Source organism: Polistes dominula, unplaced genomic scaffold, assembly GCF_049000335.1.
Source record: "Polistes dominula isolate Pdom_NZ unplaced genomic scaffold, Pdom_raw_medaka contig_24, whole genome shotgun sequence".
Classification (NCBI taxonomy): domain Eukaryota; kingdom Metazoa; phylum Arthropoda; class Insecta; order Hymenoptera; family Vespidae; genus Polistes; species Polistes dominula.
In genome coordinates, this window is record NW_028301150.1 from 4,876,205 (window position 1) to 4,891,817 (window position 15,613).

Sequence of the window (15,613 nt, forward strand, 5' to 3'; positions counted from 1 at the left end):
TTGCAGGTATATGTATATATTCAATATACTAAGCTACATTGTATGTATATGGATAATAATATAACAAATATACAAGAAATATATATAGAAGAAATTAAAATTAAAGATAACAGGAAAGTTTTAACAATTATGAGATGTTTGAAATTCGCGGGTACAGCTCATTGTTCGAATTTAATTTCAACCAATGAGAAGGAGTCCGCTGTGGAGTGGGGAGTCTGCCGCGAAAGAGAGCAGAGCCAGTAAGGACAGTTTAGCGTTAGCTGTCGTTGTGGTAGGTTTTCGTTTTTTTTGCGTTATTACGGTTTTTCACGCTAGTTATTTCTTACAGAGGAAGAGACATATGTCACCTGCAAAATAAAAGGAAAGAGAAAGTATACAAGCCAAAGAAATAATAAAAGTAAAGAAGAAAGAAAAAAAGCTAACGAAATATTGTAATAAATAAATAATACATTTAGTTAACACATAATATACACTTATAAAAGTTTCCTCGAGTAATGTCGGGGAACGTGTACTCATAGCGCGCGCGCGCGCGTTCGTGTTTAACCGCGCGAGACGAAGAGACACGTAAGTGTTGCGAGAGAGAAAACGCTTACTTCTCCACCTTCTCATCGACGTCGTCGTCGCGTTGTCATGGGTACTGTGTGTTGTGATGGGGTTTTATAAAAAAATTTAACTCCAATTCTCTCTTCTCTCTTTCCAAAATATTTTCTCTTCATGAAAAGAACCTAATTTAAATTTTATCCTAAATTCTTTTTTCCTTTTTTTTTCTTTTTCTTTTTTGAAAAGACAAAATAAAAAAGAGAAAGATAAAACTAGTTGATAGTGTCTCTGTTTAGTAGTTTATTAGTAGTGTTACGACGTGCTTCTTCAGACGTACATATATATATATATATATACTCGTATAACACGAGAAAGGTACAGAATAAAAACGGTAGAGTGAGAAAGAGCTAGAGGGAGGAAAGGAGTAGAAGAGAGAGAAAGAGAGAAAGAAAGAAAGAGAAAAACAAGGAAAGAGAAAGAAAAGAGAAAAAAGAGAGAGAGAAAGAAGAAAGAGAGGACGATAATGCGGACTTGGTGTTTCCGCCTAGTTCGACACGACGTCGACAAAGACAACAACGACAACAATCCAGACGAATTTCGACGAATTTATTCGTAGTAAGTAAAACTCACATTATTTTATCTTTATCTTATAGATCATATTTACGCATGATATTTATCATCGCGCTCTACAAGAAACGTGTTTTCCTTGATCGTAGTCTCTTTGTTTCTTCCTCTCTCTTTCTGTCCTCCCCACCCCCACTTCCCCATCCTTCTCTTGTTCGATCGATCGATCAATCGAAAGAAGTGTTACGCGTCTATTTTGTTGCTTAAGCGGCAAATGATATTGTCGTTAACGGTACGATATCGTTACATTCAAATCTATTACTATTACTATTACTATTACTATTACTATTTTATTACTACTCTCTCTTTATTTGCATGTGTATGATTTTTATTGAAATTAAAAACCGTGTAAGTTTCTATTTTATGTTCAATTTCGTTTTAGAAAATATCTTAAAAAAATATATGAATTGTGTGCTATGTAACATGTAGTAGTATACAACCTGTAAATGTGCAAATATGAAATTATTGGATTATCAAATAATTTTATTTTTATTTTTAATCAAGATTTATTCAGATCGAAATTTGATTATAATTTCCTAATAAATAGATAATCAAATTTATTTTTTTTAAATATAAAGTATTATAACACGTTATATATATATATATAAAAAAACAATTATGCATTATAAAAATATTTATTTAATATTAAACTTGGTATAAAGTTATTATAAAATAATATATGTATGTAGTTGTGCGAATCCTTAGAAAGTATTAGATAAGAAAAACCTTAGAAATTATTGCCTTTTGTGTAACATTAAATCTTGAAAGATACGACGAAAGGAGAATGAAGTCTAACGATGTTATTCAAAGTTAAGAATAGTTTTTATTTTATGTTTTTTTTTTTTTTTTAATTCAAGTTACGTAATATTAAAGAGAGTGTCTGAGTAACTGTATATATGATTTCTCTACTGGACTTTTTAAAAAGCATCTTTTTCTAGGTTAGGTTAAATTACTTGTTTAGTGATGATAATTCGTAAAGAAGACATGCAAATCAGTTTGAACGAAGAACTACTTGATAATCAAATATTTTTCTTTTTACGAATATGTATATATATATATATATATTTTTCTTTTTTCCTTTTTTTTTAAATCATCGGCAGAAAGGTATAAAATTGTCATTAATAGATTTATGGATTTGACAATGTTAATCGCGTTATCTTATCTTTATACATGACACATATATATAGATATATAACTTCGTTCTTGGTAGCATAACGGTGAGTTATTCGATTACGTTGTCATCTTTGTTAAATTGTAAAACAAAAACAACAAAAAATAAAATATAATAGATAAATTAGAAATTTCTTAATTTGATCAAAAGTTTTTACGCGATTTTATTAACACTAGATATACCAGCATTTTTTTTTATACACCAATCATTTTGACTAGTTTGGTAGAAATAGGTATAGTGAAAATGGTGGTATATCTAGTGTTAATAAAAATTACTCTTTTATAAATATTTTTTTAAACTTGTATTGTTAAACTTATAGTTTTAGAATCTGGACAATAAAGAAATGTTTGAATTGAATTTTTAGAAATAATTTAGTAACTCTTGCATCTTTATTCTTTACTTTACATTTGAAAATTTGAAAATTCAATTATTTATTTCTAATGAGAAAGAAAAAGAGTGAGAACAACGGATAAACGAGCGTAGGTGTGCCGTGTCATGTTGCATCCAGTTTGAGATGAAGGAGAGACAAAGAGAAAGAGAGAGAAAGAAAGAGAGGAGAGAGGAGAGTAGTTGCCTGCTGCGACTATAAAGCCGATTAACCAAGCCACTCTCTTGACCTGACATTTAATACCATTACACGAGTCATAGTCACTCGTTGGTCTTTCAACGAGGAAGAGAACAAAGAGGATTTGCAGTTCTACGTATGAAAATGTCTGTTTATTTATCAAATTTTCATTATCTGTTAATTGATATTTTACAAAATAGCATTTTTACATTTTTCTTTGTTCTTTGCCCTAAAAAAAGAAAAGAAAAGAAAATACGTAGGAATTTGATATTTGATAGATGAACAAATTTTTCTTTTCATTTACAATCAGATGAATATCTGCAATTATTATTTATCATTCCATAAAACAAAACAAAAACAGCTTAGCGATAATAAATTGTAATGTTTATTAACACTAGATATACCAGACTAGTTATTTAGACTAGTTGGGCCAATTTTAATTCAAAATTTTTACTTCATGTAACATTTGATTTATGTAAATAATTAAGCGTTTTATTTTTTAAAAATGTCTATAAATCCATATATCTATTAAAATTATTATTGTAAACATTTGTTGTTATTTTCTAAAAATAAATAAAGACTAGAAGCCTCAAAAAGCATATTATATATACACCAGTCATTTTGACTAGTGTGGTAGAAATAGATATATTGAAAGTAGTGGTATATCTAGCGTTAAACTTTTTGTTCTAATTACATTGAATAAGAGAATAAATTTGTTAATCTTAGAAATAACAATTCTTAATCTATCTTATTCAGTCATCTGTAATAGTTGAAGAGAAAACAGCTTGTAACACTTTATCTGGTCCACCGCGTGTATGTTTCACATACACATATCACGCACATACGCGCGCGCGCGTGCGTGCGTATAAATAGATATCCTTTTGATTCTCTTTAGACTAATATCAGTCTTGATTTATATGGTTTAGATTTATACACGGTTGCAATATAAAGTATAAATCCTAAGGTTGCTGCTTGTATTTCCTCGCACGGGTTTATAAATCGCGATCGTTCATGAGTATTCACGAGGACGATCGACTACGACGAGGACAAGGCGACGAGTGAGTGAAAGCGAGAACACGTCCAACTATAAACTGGAGCGCACGCGTCTATTGTTGTAATCTGAAGAAGGCGTTGCTTGAATCGGTTAGCTGATTCACTAAAATTATATTTTTATTATTATAATTAAAATGAAAATTGTCATCAAAAGCATTATTTTTAAATGATATTTTGTAATTAATAGATTATTTTATTCAAAACATGAGGATCAAGTTCTATGTATTGTTATATGTATGTGTTGCGAGTGAGTATATATATGTTTTTGGTGTCGTTTTTGTTTTAATCGAGAGACCCATCGAAGCATGGCAAACACGATTCGAATTGTGTACATATGAATATATGAATATATTGTAATGAATATGTGTGTGTAGGGTATATAGCATAAGTATTTCTTTTTTGTTTTTTTTTTAATGTTTTTTTTTTAATTGAGAGATTTATCGAAGCGTGGGAACTCGAAACCCGGAGTTGTGTATTATGATGTGTGTGTATATCGTGGGTGTATATGTTGTTTGACGTTATCGTGAGAATAATTTGCTAAGAAACAGAGGAACTTTCGTTCTCTTCGTGAAAGGCAAAGTTCTCGTAATAACGCCTTGTTTCTTCGTCTCTACAAACAATTTCGCTTTGTCTTAGATTATCTTTGTTTCAGATATTTTAAGAAAATGCTTATTGTGTATATTGAAAAATGAGAGTCTTATTGTTAAATCAAATTCTTTTTATATGCTTTCTTAAAAACTTCTAGTTCCTTTGAGTAATATCTAAGGATTTTATGATCTAATTGAATTATGCAATTTAAAGTTGACATTTTGACTAGAGTGGTAGAAATAGGTATACTGAAAATGGTGCTATATTTCGTGTTAAGATAATTTGAATTAATAATAAGAATTTGAAGCTTAAATAAAATTGATTTAAGATTTTTTGTTGATTTGGTTATTCATGCTTCGAACTCTCAAAAACTTGTTTGATCTAAAGTAACAGAATTAAATGTGATCGATAAAAGGCTGTATTTGTACTTGCAATGGAACGTTCTTCATGAAATAATGGCTTGAAATTACTTTGACTGGTCAGACAACGAGAGAATTATTGTGAGTGGGAGGAGGGGGGGGGTGAACAAATCTTCCGATGTTTTCGTTCCTAATGATTTAATACCATGTAGAAAATACATAAAATACATTGTACATGTATGAATGTAATTTATATGCATATAAATGATCTAAAAACAAAAAAGAAGAATGTATACATATTTAGTTATAAAATTTGGTTAGATATTTAAAAAACAAAAATTTTCTTTTTTCCAATCATTAAAATTTATCTTTTATTATTTATCTTTTTAACACTAGATATACCAGACCAGTCGTGTTGAATGGTCGGGCCATTTTAATTCAAAATTTCTACTTCATGTAACATTTGAGTTCTGTGAATAATTAAGCATCTATTAAAATTATTATTGTTAAACATTTTTTGTTATTTTTTAAAAATAAATAAAGACTAGAAGCCTCAAAAAGCATGTTTTTTTTATACAACAGTCATTTTGACTAGTGTGGTAGAAATAGGTATACTGAAAATGGTGGTGTATATCTAGTGTTAATTTGTATTATTATTTTTAAAAAAATACATAATAAGCATGTATATATGATATTTTTTTTTTAACTATGCATATTCACTCTGTTGTTAACGTTCTTTCCTGCATACACTTTCGCAATTATTCATAATGTTGCTTCTTCACGCTTTCACGATGTTCTTTGCCATTCACGAATATATCTTTTATCTCTTCCTAGTAAAAATTTTCTAGTGATATATATATATATATATATTGATTTTATTCCTATTTTTTTTTTTTAGAGAGAGAGCAAGGGATTTCCTTTTATGTAAGTTAATTATATTTTTTTTTCGTATTTTAATAATATTAGTAAAAAAGAAATATTGAAATTAAAATTGAAATTTAAAAACACATTACCATTTACAATGACATGTAGATTTTTACCAATCGAGTAAAAAAAAAAGTAGAAAATAAAAAAAAACTATGTTTCAAGTGATATTATTTTGGTTTATTTATTTATTTTTTTATCATTTTTACATTTTATTTACAATAGGATCCAAAACAGTTTGTATGATATTGTTACAATAAAACAAAAAATTTACATTCAATTTAAAAAATTTAATTTAGACTTAATGAACAAATTGTTTTTATTGATCGAGTAAAAATTTACAATAAATAAATAAATAAATAATAATAATAATTCTAATTCTAATTCTAATTTGAATTTTTACCGTTAAGATTTTTTAATAAACAAATCGAATTAGGAAGTTTGTCTATTTCCTCTCTTTTTTTTTTATTTTTTCTTTAACGAAGAAAATACGTAACGAAGTTCCTGAGGATGCTAGCTAACTCACTTATTTCTTATTTGATTCAAATCTGAGCTCGGTTATTTTTCGTGTGAGGGTGCGAGAGGCAATATGCCGGCAGCGACCTAACTCGTGATAATCCAATTGACGAGCATTGCGATTGACCTCCTTTGCTTGATGCGTGCTCCAAAGATGACAGCCATTATTCTTTTTTCTCTCCCTCTCTCTCTTTCTCTCTTTATATACTATATATTATTATTAAGATATATTAATCATTTGATTTTATACATATTTAATTGCTTTTTTCTTTAACACACATATTTATTTATAATATTTTATAATATAGTGTTTATCTTACAAATATTTACGTATTAATAATTAAAATAATTAATAATAAAATAAAATAATTAATAATAAAAATAAAAATTAAAATTAAAATTCTTCTTTCTTTTTTACTAATTTTTAAGAAATTTTTAAATCTTTTTTTTCTTTTAGTTTTTGGTTTTTGTTTTTTATACACATTACATATCTATTTAATCATTATTAATAATATTAATATAATATTAATATTATTAATAGAATAGAAGTTTATTTCAGGTATACCCTTTTAGGGTGTTTACCCCGAAGGCCCCCCCAACATGTCCGTTCCCCTTAACAATATGCTAATTCGAATTATGCCCTATTATAATATTAGATATTAATATTAACAATATAAAAACAATATAAAAACAATATAAAACAATATAAACAACATTAAACAATATACCACATTTAGTAACTATATAGACTATATAAAAACTATAACATATATATACTTCATTTAACTTATGTGTTCTATTCCTTACATTCTATTTTAATATTAATAATAATTAATTAATTATTAATATTATATTAATAATAATTAATTAATTATTAATATTATATTAATGTAATATTAATTATTGTTATAGAAATATTTTCCGAAAGATTTTTTTTATTTATTGTTTTTTTTTTTTTTTTAATCATTCTCACGATTTGTTATATTTAATAAAAATGTATAATTTCAGATTCGGTAGTGATCGATTGAGAAGAAGATGATGTCGTGTTTGTTATTCAAAATATGTTTAGGTAAGTTAAAGTTATTTTATACTTTTGTAAGATAATTGTTTCTTTCGAGAATTGTGAGAATTAAGAAATGAAAGAAGAGAAAAAAATAAGAAAATAAAAGGACAAATTTATGGTTACGACGATGCGTTGTTGTCAACGACGTCGACAATGATGATGATACGTAGTTTGCAACGACGAAAAGCTGAACAAGTGATATTATTCCTGTAAAACCGGTTTTTAGATCCGTTAAACTCTTCTTACCATGACTATATTTCTCACGATTCAATAGTTTTATCATATAGCTTTAAAAAAAGAAAAATCTCTGAATTAACTTATAAAAGAAAAAAAATGTATTGCGTGATGGAAATAAATTTACTATTTCTGTATAAAACAAATATCATTCAATTTACTAATAACAAATAATAAACAATTTATTTATCATTATTTTTAATGAGATAATATTTAATTAATTTATAGTTTGATAAATATATATATAAATTATGAGTAATGTAAAAATTTATAAGAGTAAAAGTAGGTATATACATAAATTGAAAATAATTGAATTAAATTAAATGAATAAAATAATATAACATACGCATTTAATGATAGAATCAAAGGATTTGTACAAAATTAAAATTAAAACAATTTCCTAGGTCTAACTTTAATAGTTTTTGTTGGTGGAACAACGTCATCCAACCTATCAGAAAAACTTATTAGACTATCAAATAAAAATGATGATTCGGAATCATCGTCATGGATTGTAGCTAATCCTGTTCAAGCAAATCAAGAAGAAGAAGAAGAAAATAAAGGTGATTTGAAGAAAGTCAAAGATTTCATATCTGATTTTGAAAATGAAAACTATAAATCAAAAGAATCAAAAAAAGAAGAAAAAGAAGAAGAAGAAAAAGTACAAACAACAATTCCTACAGTGATAAACAATGAAACAAACGGAGACATAAGAGAAGAGTTAGAAAATGTTAGTAGTATTGCTACAACTACGATAGAATCAACTTCTTCATCTCCATTTTTGGACAATGAATTAGAATCGTTCGATCGTATGGAAAAACAAATCTTAGATAAATACAACGATGAAAATGATAATGTAAACAATACGAAGAATGTATCTTTGCATTCGAATGAAACTAAATCAACAACGAATGTACCAGAATCAACATTACCTGTATCATCGTCATTGTCCTTGCTTAATGTAATTACTGATAAGAAACAACTGGAACTAACTGAACCTAATTTAACTATTGCTACGACAATGAGAGATGCATCGATTTACGAGAACACAATTGGTCGAAAGGATTCTGAAAAGAAGATAATCGTAACCGAGCCTTCTGTTGTTCTAGAGAATAGTATTCAACAATCAGGAGTATTTGGAAATAGTTATAAAACTAGTAACAATAGTTCAATGATCGAATCAACTAGCTCTGTATCTTTGTCAAGTAGTAGTACATCAACCGAATCTTCATCTACTGGAACTTCCACAATTGGAACTCTGACAACAGGAACATCCTTTCCATATATCCAATCGGAGAGCAATGATCCTAGCGATTTAACAGGAAATAAAATAACAGAAAGTGTTATCTCAAATACAGTTGTATTAATGACCACTGTTGTTACCAGTGATTCCTCAGTTTTAGAAATGAGGACTACCGAAGAGAATAATCCAACTACCAAAGAAACTCTTACCGATGATAATAGTTCGACAATTGGTACTGGTGATACCGATTTTTCAACGGAAACTACGTTAGAATCATCTGATCAATCTTCCGTTAACCCAACAACTAGTTCCTCATCTTATTCCACTAGTACGGTCGAATACGAATTTGTTGGATTAACGGAAAATAATAATAACACGATTGCAACGACAACTTTGACATCAGAAGAGACTTTATCTGTAGTTAATGAACAAACGAATATTAATATCACTAATAATATCTCAGATTTTACTGAGAGTACAAGAAGTTTGTCCGAAATTGCATCATGGCCTAAATCTGTCTCGGTTGAACGTACATTACCTGTTACATCTTCATCAAACACGATTATCACCAGCAGCAGTAGTAGTACACCTGGTAGTACAGAAAACAACATGATGATCAGTGTTGAAAGTACTACTGAAAGTTACGATGCAACACCACTCGTCAATGTTGTTACCCTAGATCTTCCAAGTAGTACTTTCATTCCAACCTTTCGTGACAAATTACCAACCGGTAAGAAATCTATTATTGATACCATTCCAACAACTTCTGTCACCAATCTGGATACTTTACCACCAGACGAAATTACTTCTCTGGTTAGGATAGTACTTGAGGGTACTAAACAAGATGTTTGTCCACGTCTTGAAGAACTTCGACAATTTCTTGCTAATATTTTATCCAATGGTTTGAATAAGTAAGTATAACATTAAGTACCAATTTTTTTATTTTGATTGCTTATTTTAAATTTAGTATCATTATCATGTTTATAGAGTCATCCAGGGAAAACAAGTTCGATTTCATAGGAACCCATGTTCTGATTCAACAGACAGTTCTTCAACAATTAATTCATCCTCTGAAGAATCTGTTTTTACCATATACGTTTACATCGTTAATGAAAATGGTAGATTCGATGCTGCCATGACTAAGTTGCTACCAAATTTTTATAAAACACCTGTCTCGAATTTTCCAATAATTGTAAGTTATACTTAATCTCAATAACCAATAATTTTGATAATTAACATTTCTTATAAAGTGTATTTCAATTTGTCCAATTTTAGATACGAAGTTTTGCATTAGTACAGGAAAGAGATTCTAGCAACGCAATAGCTGTTGTTGTGGTTTCTTCAGTAGCATTCATCTGCCTACTTCTTCTTACTGGCCTTCTGGTAAGAGATAAACACAGAGATAAAAAGAGATTTATTTGATATCCGCAAACAAAGAATAGAAAATTGGTATTCACGATACCACCAAGTATACTACTCATTATCAAACACGATACGTTTCGATTAATAAAAATGCAGCTGCGTTGTAAGTTCATAAAAATCTTCCTCGTTTGTACACCTACTCGAAACTTACCTTTCTCGGTAGATTACTCATAGGAAATACATTACTTCGGAATATCCGTGTCGAAAAATTAACTTTATAATTATGTTTATTTGATATTTAGATGCCGCATTATAAAAAAAAAAAGAAATATAATTTATTTTGTATAAATTCCAGTCTCTGATAGTTATGAGACAATGCAATAATAAGTAATAATATTAATTTCAAATAAATTAATAAATTATTTAAAATTAATTGGAAAAATTATCTGTGTAGATCATGATAATGATTAATATTTCTTTATATTGTTTTATTTTTTTCAATTATTTAAGTTAATATTTATATTTTTTTTTAACAGTATATCCCCACCTCTCAATGAATGTACATCTACTTTCTTATCTTTATTTTCAATGTTAAATGTTTCTTTTCAGTATATGTTTAAAACGATAATACGATCGCTAAAACTTGCTAGTGGTTGCGATAAATACGAGGTCATACTTAAGCTACACGTATATAACCAAACATTTACATTTATTATCGATTTTTTAAGATTAAAAATGTGTTGTTCATTTTGGCAGTTCGTTATGAGAAAGAGACAAACGAGATTCAATTATGGGGAACGATGTCGACCTGTATCTTTGGATGCCTATAGTTTGGATAGTGTATCTGCTTATAATAGTGTTAGGCGAAAAGGTGTTGCTAGATCATCGAAAAGAAGTTATGGTAATCCTGCTTTTGAAGATTCAGTATGTATATTTTATTATATGTGTTTAAATTGAAAAATTAATATATGTATTATATTGTATATAATATAATATATAAAATATACAGTGAAAATATTACACAATTACCTAATTACATATATAAATTAAAACTTTATAAATATAAATTTGTAAAATTATTTTTTTTCTCTTACAGAGTGCAGTTCCATCTCATCCATTAAATTTTACTGGGCTTACTTCTTTCTCAAACGACGTCGATGCCATAAATGAAGAATTTTTAGGTATACCACAAGTTTCTTCTAAGATGGATGAGCTTCCTTTGGGCGCTGAAGTGAAGAACAGATACGCGAATGTTATTCCACTTCCAGAAAGTAGAGTACCATTGAAAAAACTCAACGATGATCCTCTTTCAGAATATATTAACGCCAGTTACGTTCGAGTTAGTTTATTTATTATTATGCTTTTTTTTTATATGGTTAAATTAAATATATGTATAAATTTATAAATATTTTGTCAGGGTCCCAAAAATGCAATCAAATATTACATTGCGTGTCAAGCACCTTTGGACACAACAGTTACCGATTTTTGGCGTATGATTTGGGAACAACAATCCAAAGTGATCATTATGCTGACTGATTTTGTAGAAAATGGAGTTGAAAAGTGTACCGAATATATACCACCTTCTGAAGTGACTGATTGTCACAGATTGTATGGTGATTTTCAAGTGACATTAAAGAAGCGAGAAACCAAAGAGAAATATGCAATATCCACGTTACACTTGAAAGTAAGAAATTTCATTCTAATTAAATTGAATTAATCTTAAGCATATGTGATTATGTGTCATATATTTTTCATATTGAGCTATTTTAATATTTTTAAGTTAGAATTAATTGATAATAATATTTTTATATCATGAAAAATATAAAATAAGTAACTTATATATTTTATATTTAATTTTATACAGCCGTAAGAATAATATTAGATAAAAAATATTTGTTTACGTATCTCAAATGACACGTATTATAAGACCAGTTCTATAATCATCAATTTTTCATTGATGTATGACATTGTATTAAAAGTATTTGTCTTTTAAAGAATTTAGAGAATAATACGTTCAGAGAAGTATACCATATTTGGTACTTATGGCCAGCTAGTGGCGTTCAAACGGATGGTGCCGGACTTATCGCTGTACTTCTCGAAGCCAGGGCTCTTCAAAGAGGTGGTCCAGGACCTATAGTGGTCCATTGTAGTCCTGGTACAGGTCGTACAGGAACACTGATAGCATTGGATCTAGGAATTAGACAGTATGAAATTACGCGAACGGTAGACGTACCAAGAGTGGTTTATACGATAAGAAGAGATAGAGCTGGAGCTGTGCAAACTAAAGAACAGTATACTTTTATATACAAGGTAAATATATAATAAATATTTTTCTTTTCTTAAATTAAAATAAGAAATTTGTATGATTAATTTTCAATTTTCTTTTTGAAGGCATTAAATTTATATGCAACCAAACTTGCTGGAGGTATGTTGGAATCGACCTAAAACCGATATCAATGAATTGTTTTCGGTCTAATCTGTAAAAAATTGGGCGAGTGCTACAAACAAACAAAAAATGTTTAAGACTAATTTCATAATAATCTTTATCGTTGTTTTTTTTCTTTTTGTTATAACTGAAAAAAAGACAGACGTATAGAAATTATTTTTGATTCCAGTTTAACTGGAGTGAAAACAAAAGTTAAAGAAAATATAAATATAGATTATTAACGAGTATTAATGTTTCGATCGGTAATTAATGATCGAATGAAAGGCTGAATAATACTTGTGATATGTGGACCATTCGTTGATATTCATTATAATAATGCATATTTATACATATGTAAATGTATATATAGATATATACGTGATTTATCTATCGCGTTATATTTTTTATTACTTACGGCCGTTTCAATGAATACAACAGCTTTGATAAAAATTTACCGAGATCTCTCTTTGGTGAAAAGTATTCAGTATTAAGGTATTATATTTTTATGCTTAAAACAAGATCGAAAAAGAAGACCAAAATTATTCTTTTTTGTTTTTTTTTTGAGCGAGTAGTATTTCAAAGAAATACAATAGTAAAAAACATTGACACAATTAGCTACAATTATTTTTGATAAGAGAAAATATAGATGTGTATTTATAAGCTAGATGTCAAAATTTATTTATTTATTTTCTTCGAATGAAATTCGAATTCTTTCTTGTGTACAATTATATGATTTTTCATATTTTCAAAAGCTTATTGTGTAACTCTAGACGATGCGCTCTCTTTTTTTTTTTTGAAACTAATTCAAACAGAGATTGCAAAGGCATTTCGAATTAATTGACGTCGATATGATGAATATATTTTACCTTCTTTTTCTTTTTTTTTTCGTTGTTATTATTGTTATTGTTATTGTTATCTGTGTTTAAAGTATATCCCCCAATTCGTAGCACATTGCTCTCTATAATTGTACATAGTTAATAAAGAAATGCAGAGGCACGTTGATTGAAATTTCTGACTTCATTGTTATTTTAGTCTAATTTTTTGTTAAAAAGAAACTTATTGTTTAAGATATTGTTCAATTCAAAACATTAAAATATTTATCAACATCAATGGCAACTGTTAGTAGTCTCCGTCGGTAAATGATTGCTGTACTCATCGGTAACTAATCACTCTTTTCATCAACAAAAAATATAGAATTCTATATTCTTTGTCGTCAGTAAATACTTATCGGTAACTAATCACTCTTTTCATCAGCAAAGAATATAGAATTCTATATTCATTGTCGTCAGTAAATATTTATTTTCACCGTTGATAATAATTTCAAAAATATCAGTAGAGACTATAAAGTTTTAGCACTTCACTACCAGATAGAGCAACAATCTCATTTCCGTAAATATATATAAATCCTTAATACATTTTCTATATTTAAATTAACACACATACACACACAAAATAATGTATTAAACAAATCCTCCGCTCCTTCCATTTAATTAATCATTTTTCTCCATCTTCTCTTTACTCTTTAATCAAATGATTGATTAGTTGTTTATGGGCACATTTAAAAGGTATACTATAAAAGTTAGTCTGATGTAATCATATTATCCTTCAAAAATTTGAAAGATTAAGAAAGTTGTAAAACTATTCAAAACAATTTTTTTTGTGTTTATCTAATTCAAGTATATAATAATAAGAACATTTTATAATATATTAATTCGTTAAAAGAAATATTAAAAATAAAGAAAAATCTTGGAAAAATCATGAATAAACAATTATCAAAAATATTGTTAGGCACAATGAAATTTGTCCATTTAAAATATGGTTAAATTAGGGTTCAGATGTACAAACAGAAGACATAGGCGTTCCCATCATTCCAGACAACTTTGGTTCTAACTGGAGAGCTTTCATGGAAGAAAACGCCCGCTATCCAGGTGGTCTACCGGTTGTCTGGCTCGGACTGGCTCGAACTGGATTGTAGCTGTTAGATCTTGAGAGGTCCGGGCTCGTTCGATCTGCTGATCGCCAAGGAAATAAGCGTATTCGAGGAATAATTGTTTAAACGTTAAGAGGTTAACCCGAGATATATAGTACCTCATATAGGCGTGGTTTTTAACCAATTCTTATATATGCATTTATATATATATGTTAGTATATCTTCCCGGTGTTAAGAATTACGTCATTTTAAAACAAATATCAATTATAGTCATAAGAAAAATATAAACACTCAAACACATATTTTTAATGATTATATACATATAATACATAAATGTATATATAAAAATGCATTATTATATATAATTATACATACAATTAATGACATATAATATATTATATATATATATTATAATGCATGTATATATAATGTATATATTTATGCATACATAAACGTATTTATAAATATACATATATTATTATTATTATTATTATTATTATTATTATTATTATTATTATTAATATTATTAATATTATTATTAACATAGAAATTTGATGAATCACTGTGCATATTCATAAAATTTCAAAAACCTAATACTATACATATGTTTAGTTAATCTAGGTGAATATAGTATTAGTGATTTAGTGTTTGTGTTTCAGCATTACAAGGATTATAATATATTACAGATTTGCAGGAAAACCAGAATGAAAAGAAAACAAATTATAAAATAAATGAATATTAAATAGAATACACACATAAATTATATAAAGTTAATAATAATCCAAATGAATATATTTTGCATAATTGATTCATCTGATGAACTTTTATTAAATTACAAAAACAGATTAGGACTCTTATATTAATAATACATAAGTTCAACTGGATCGATTAGATTGAAGAAAAAACAAAAACAATGTATTATGTAAAACATAAATATGAGATAATTTTTTAAACAGCTTTTTTTTTGCACTTTTTGATGTATGCTTTTATTTTTTTTCCACTTTTTGATGTATGCTTTT

General features: G+C 27.7%; 1 protein-coding gene across 3 annotated transcripts; it reads left to right on the forward strand.

The window, feature by feature from the left end:
• Positions 1-249: 249 nt before the first annotated feature.
• On the forward strand, positions 250-13,672 carry LOC107065444 (uncharacterized). Of its 3 annotated transcripts, none has more exons than XM_089177911.1 (11): positions 250-1,155; positions 3,865-4,043; positions 7,349-7,409; positions 8,042-9,788; positions 9,865-10,069; positions 10,153-10,260; positions 10,996-11,163; positions 11,336-11,578; positions 11,657-11,923; positions 12,235-12,549; positions 12,631-13,672. In XM_089177911.1, exons 3-11 carry the CDS (start codon positions 7,376-7,378, stop codon positions 12,682-12,684), a joined length of 3,141 nt encoding a protein of 1,046 aa, XP_089034037.1. In that variant the 5' UTR covers positions 250-1,155; positions 3,865-4,043; positions 7,349-7,375; the 3' UTR covers positions 12,685-13,672. The 3 variants fall into 3 exon arrangements, with proteins under 3 accessions (XP_089034037.1, XP_015174622.1, XP_015174621.1); XM_015319136.2 differs by lacking the exon at positions 3,865-4,043 and adding an exon at positions 5,799-5,824; XM_015319135.2 differs by lacking the exon at positions 3,865-4,043.
• Positions 13,673-15,613: the final 1,941 nt, after the last annotated feature.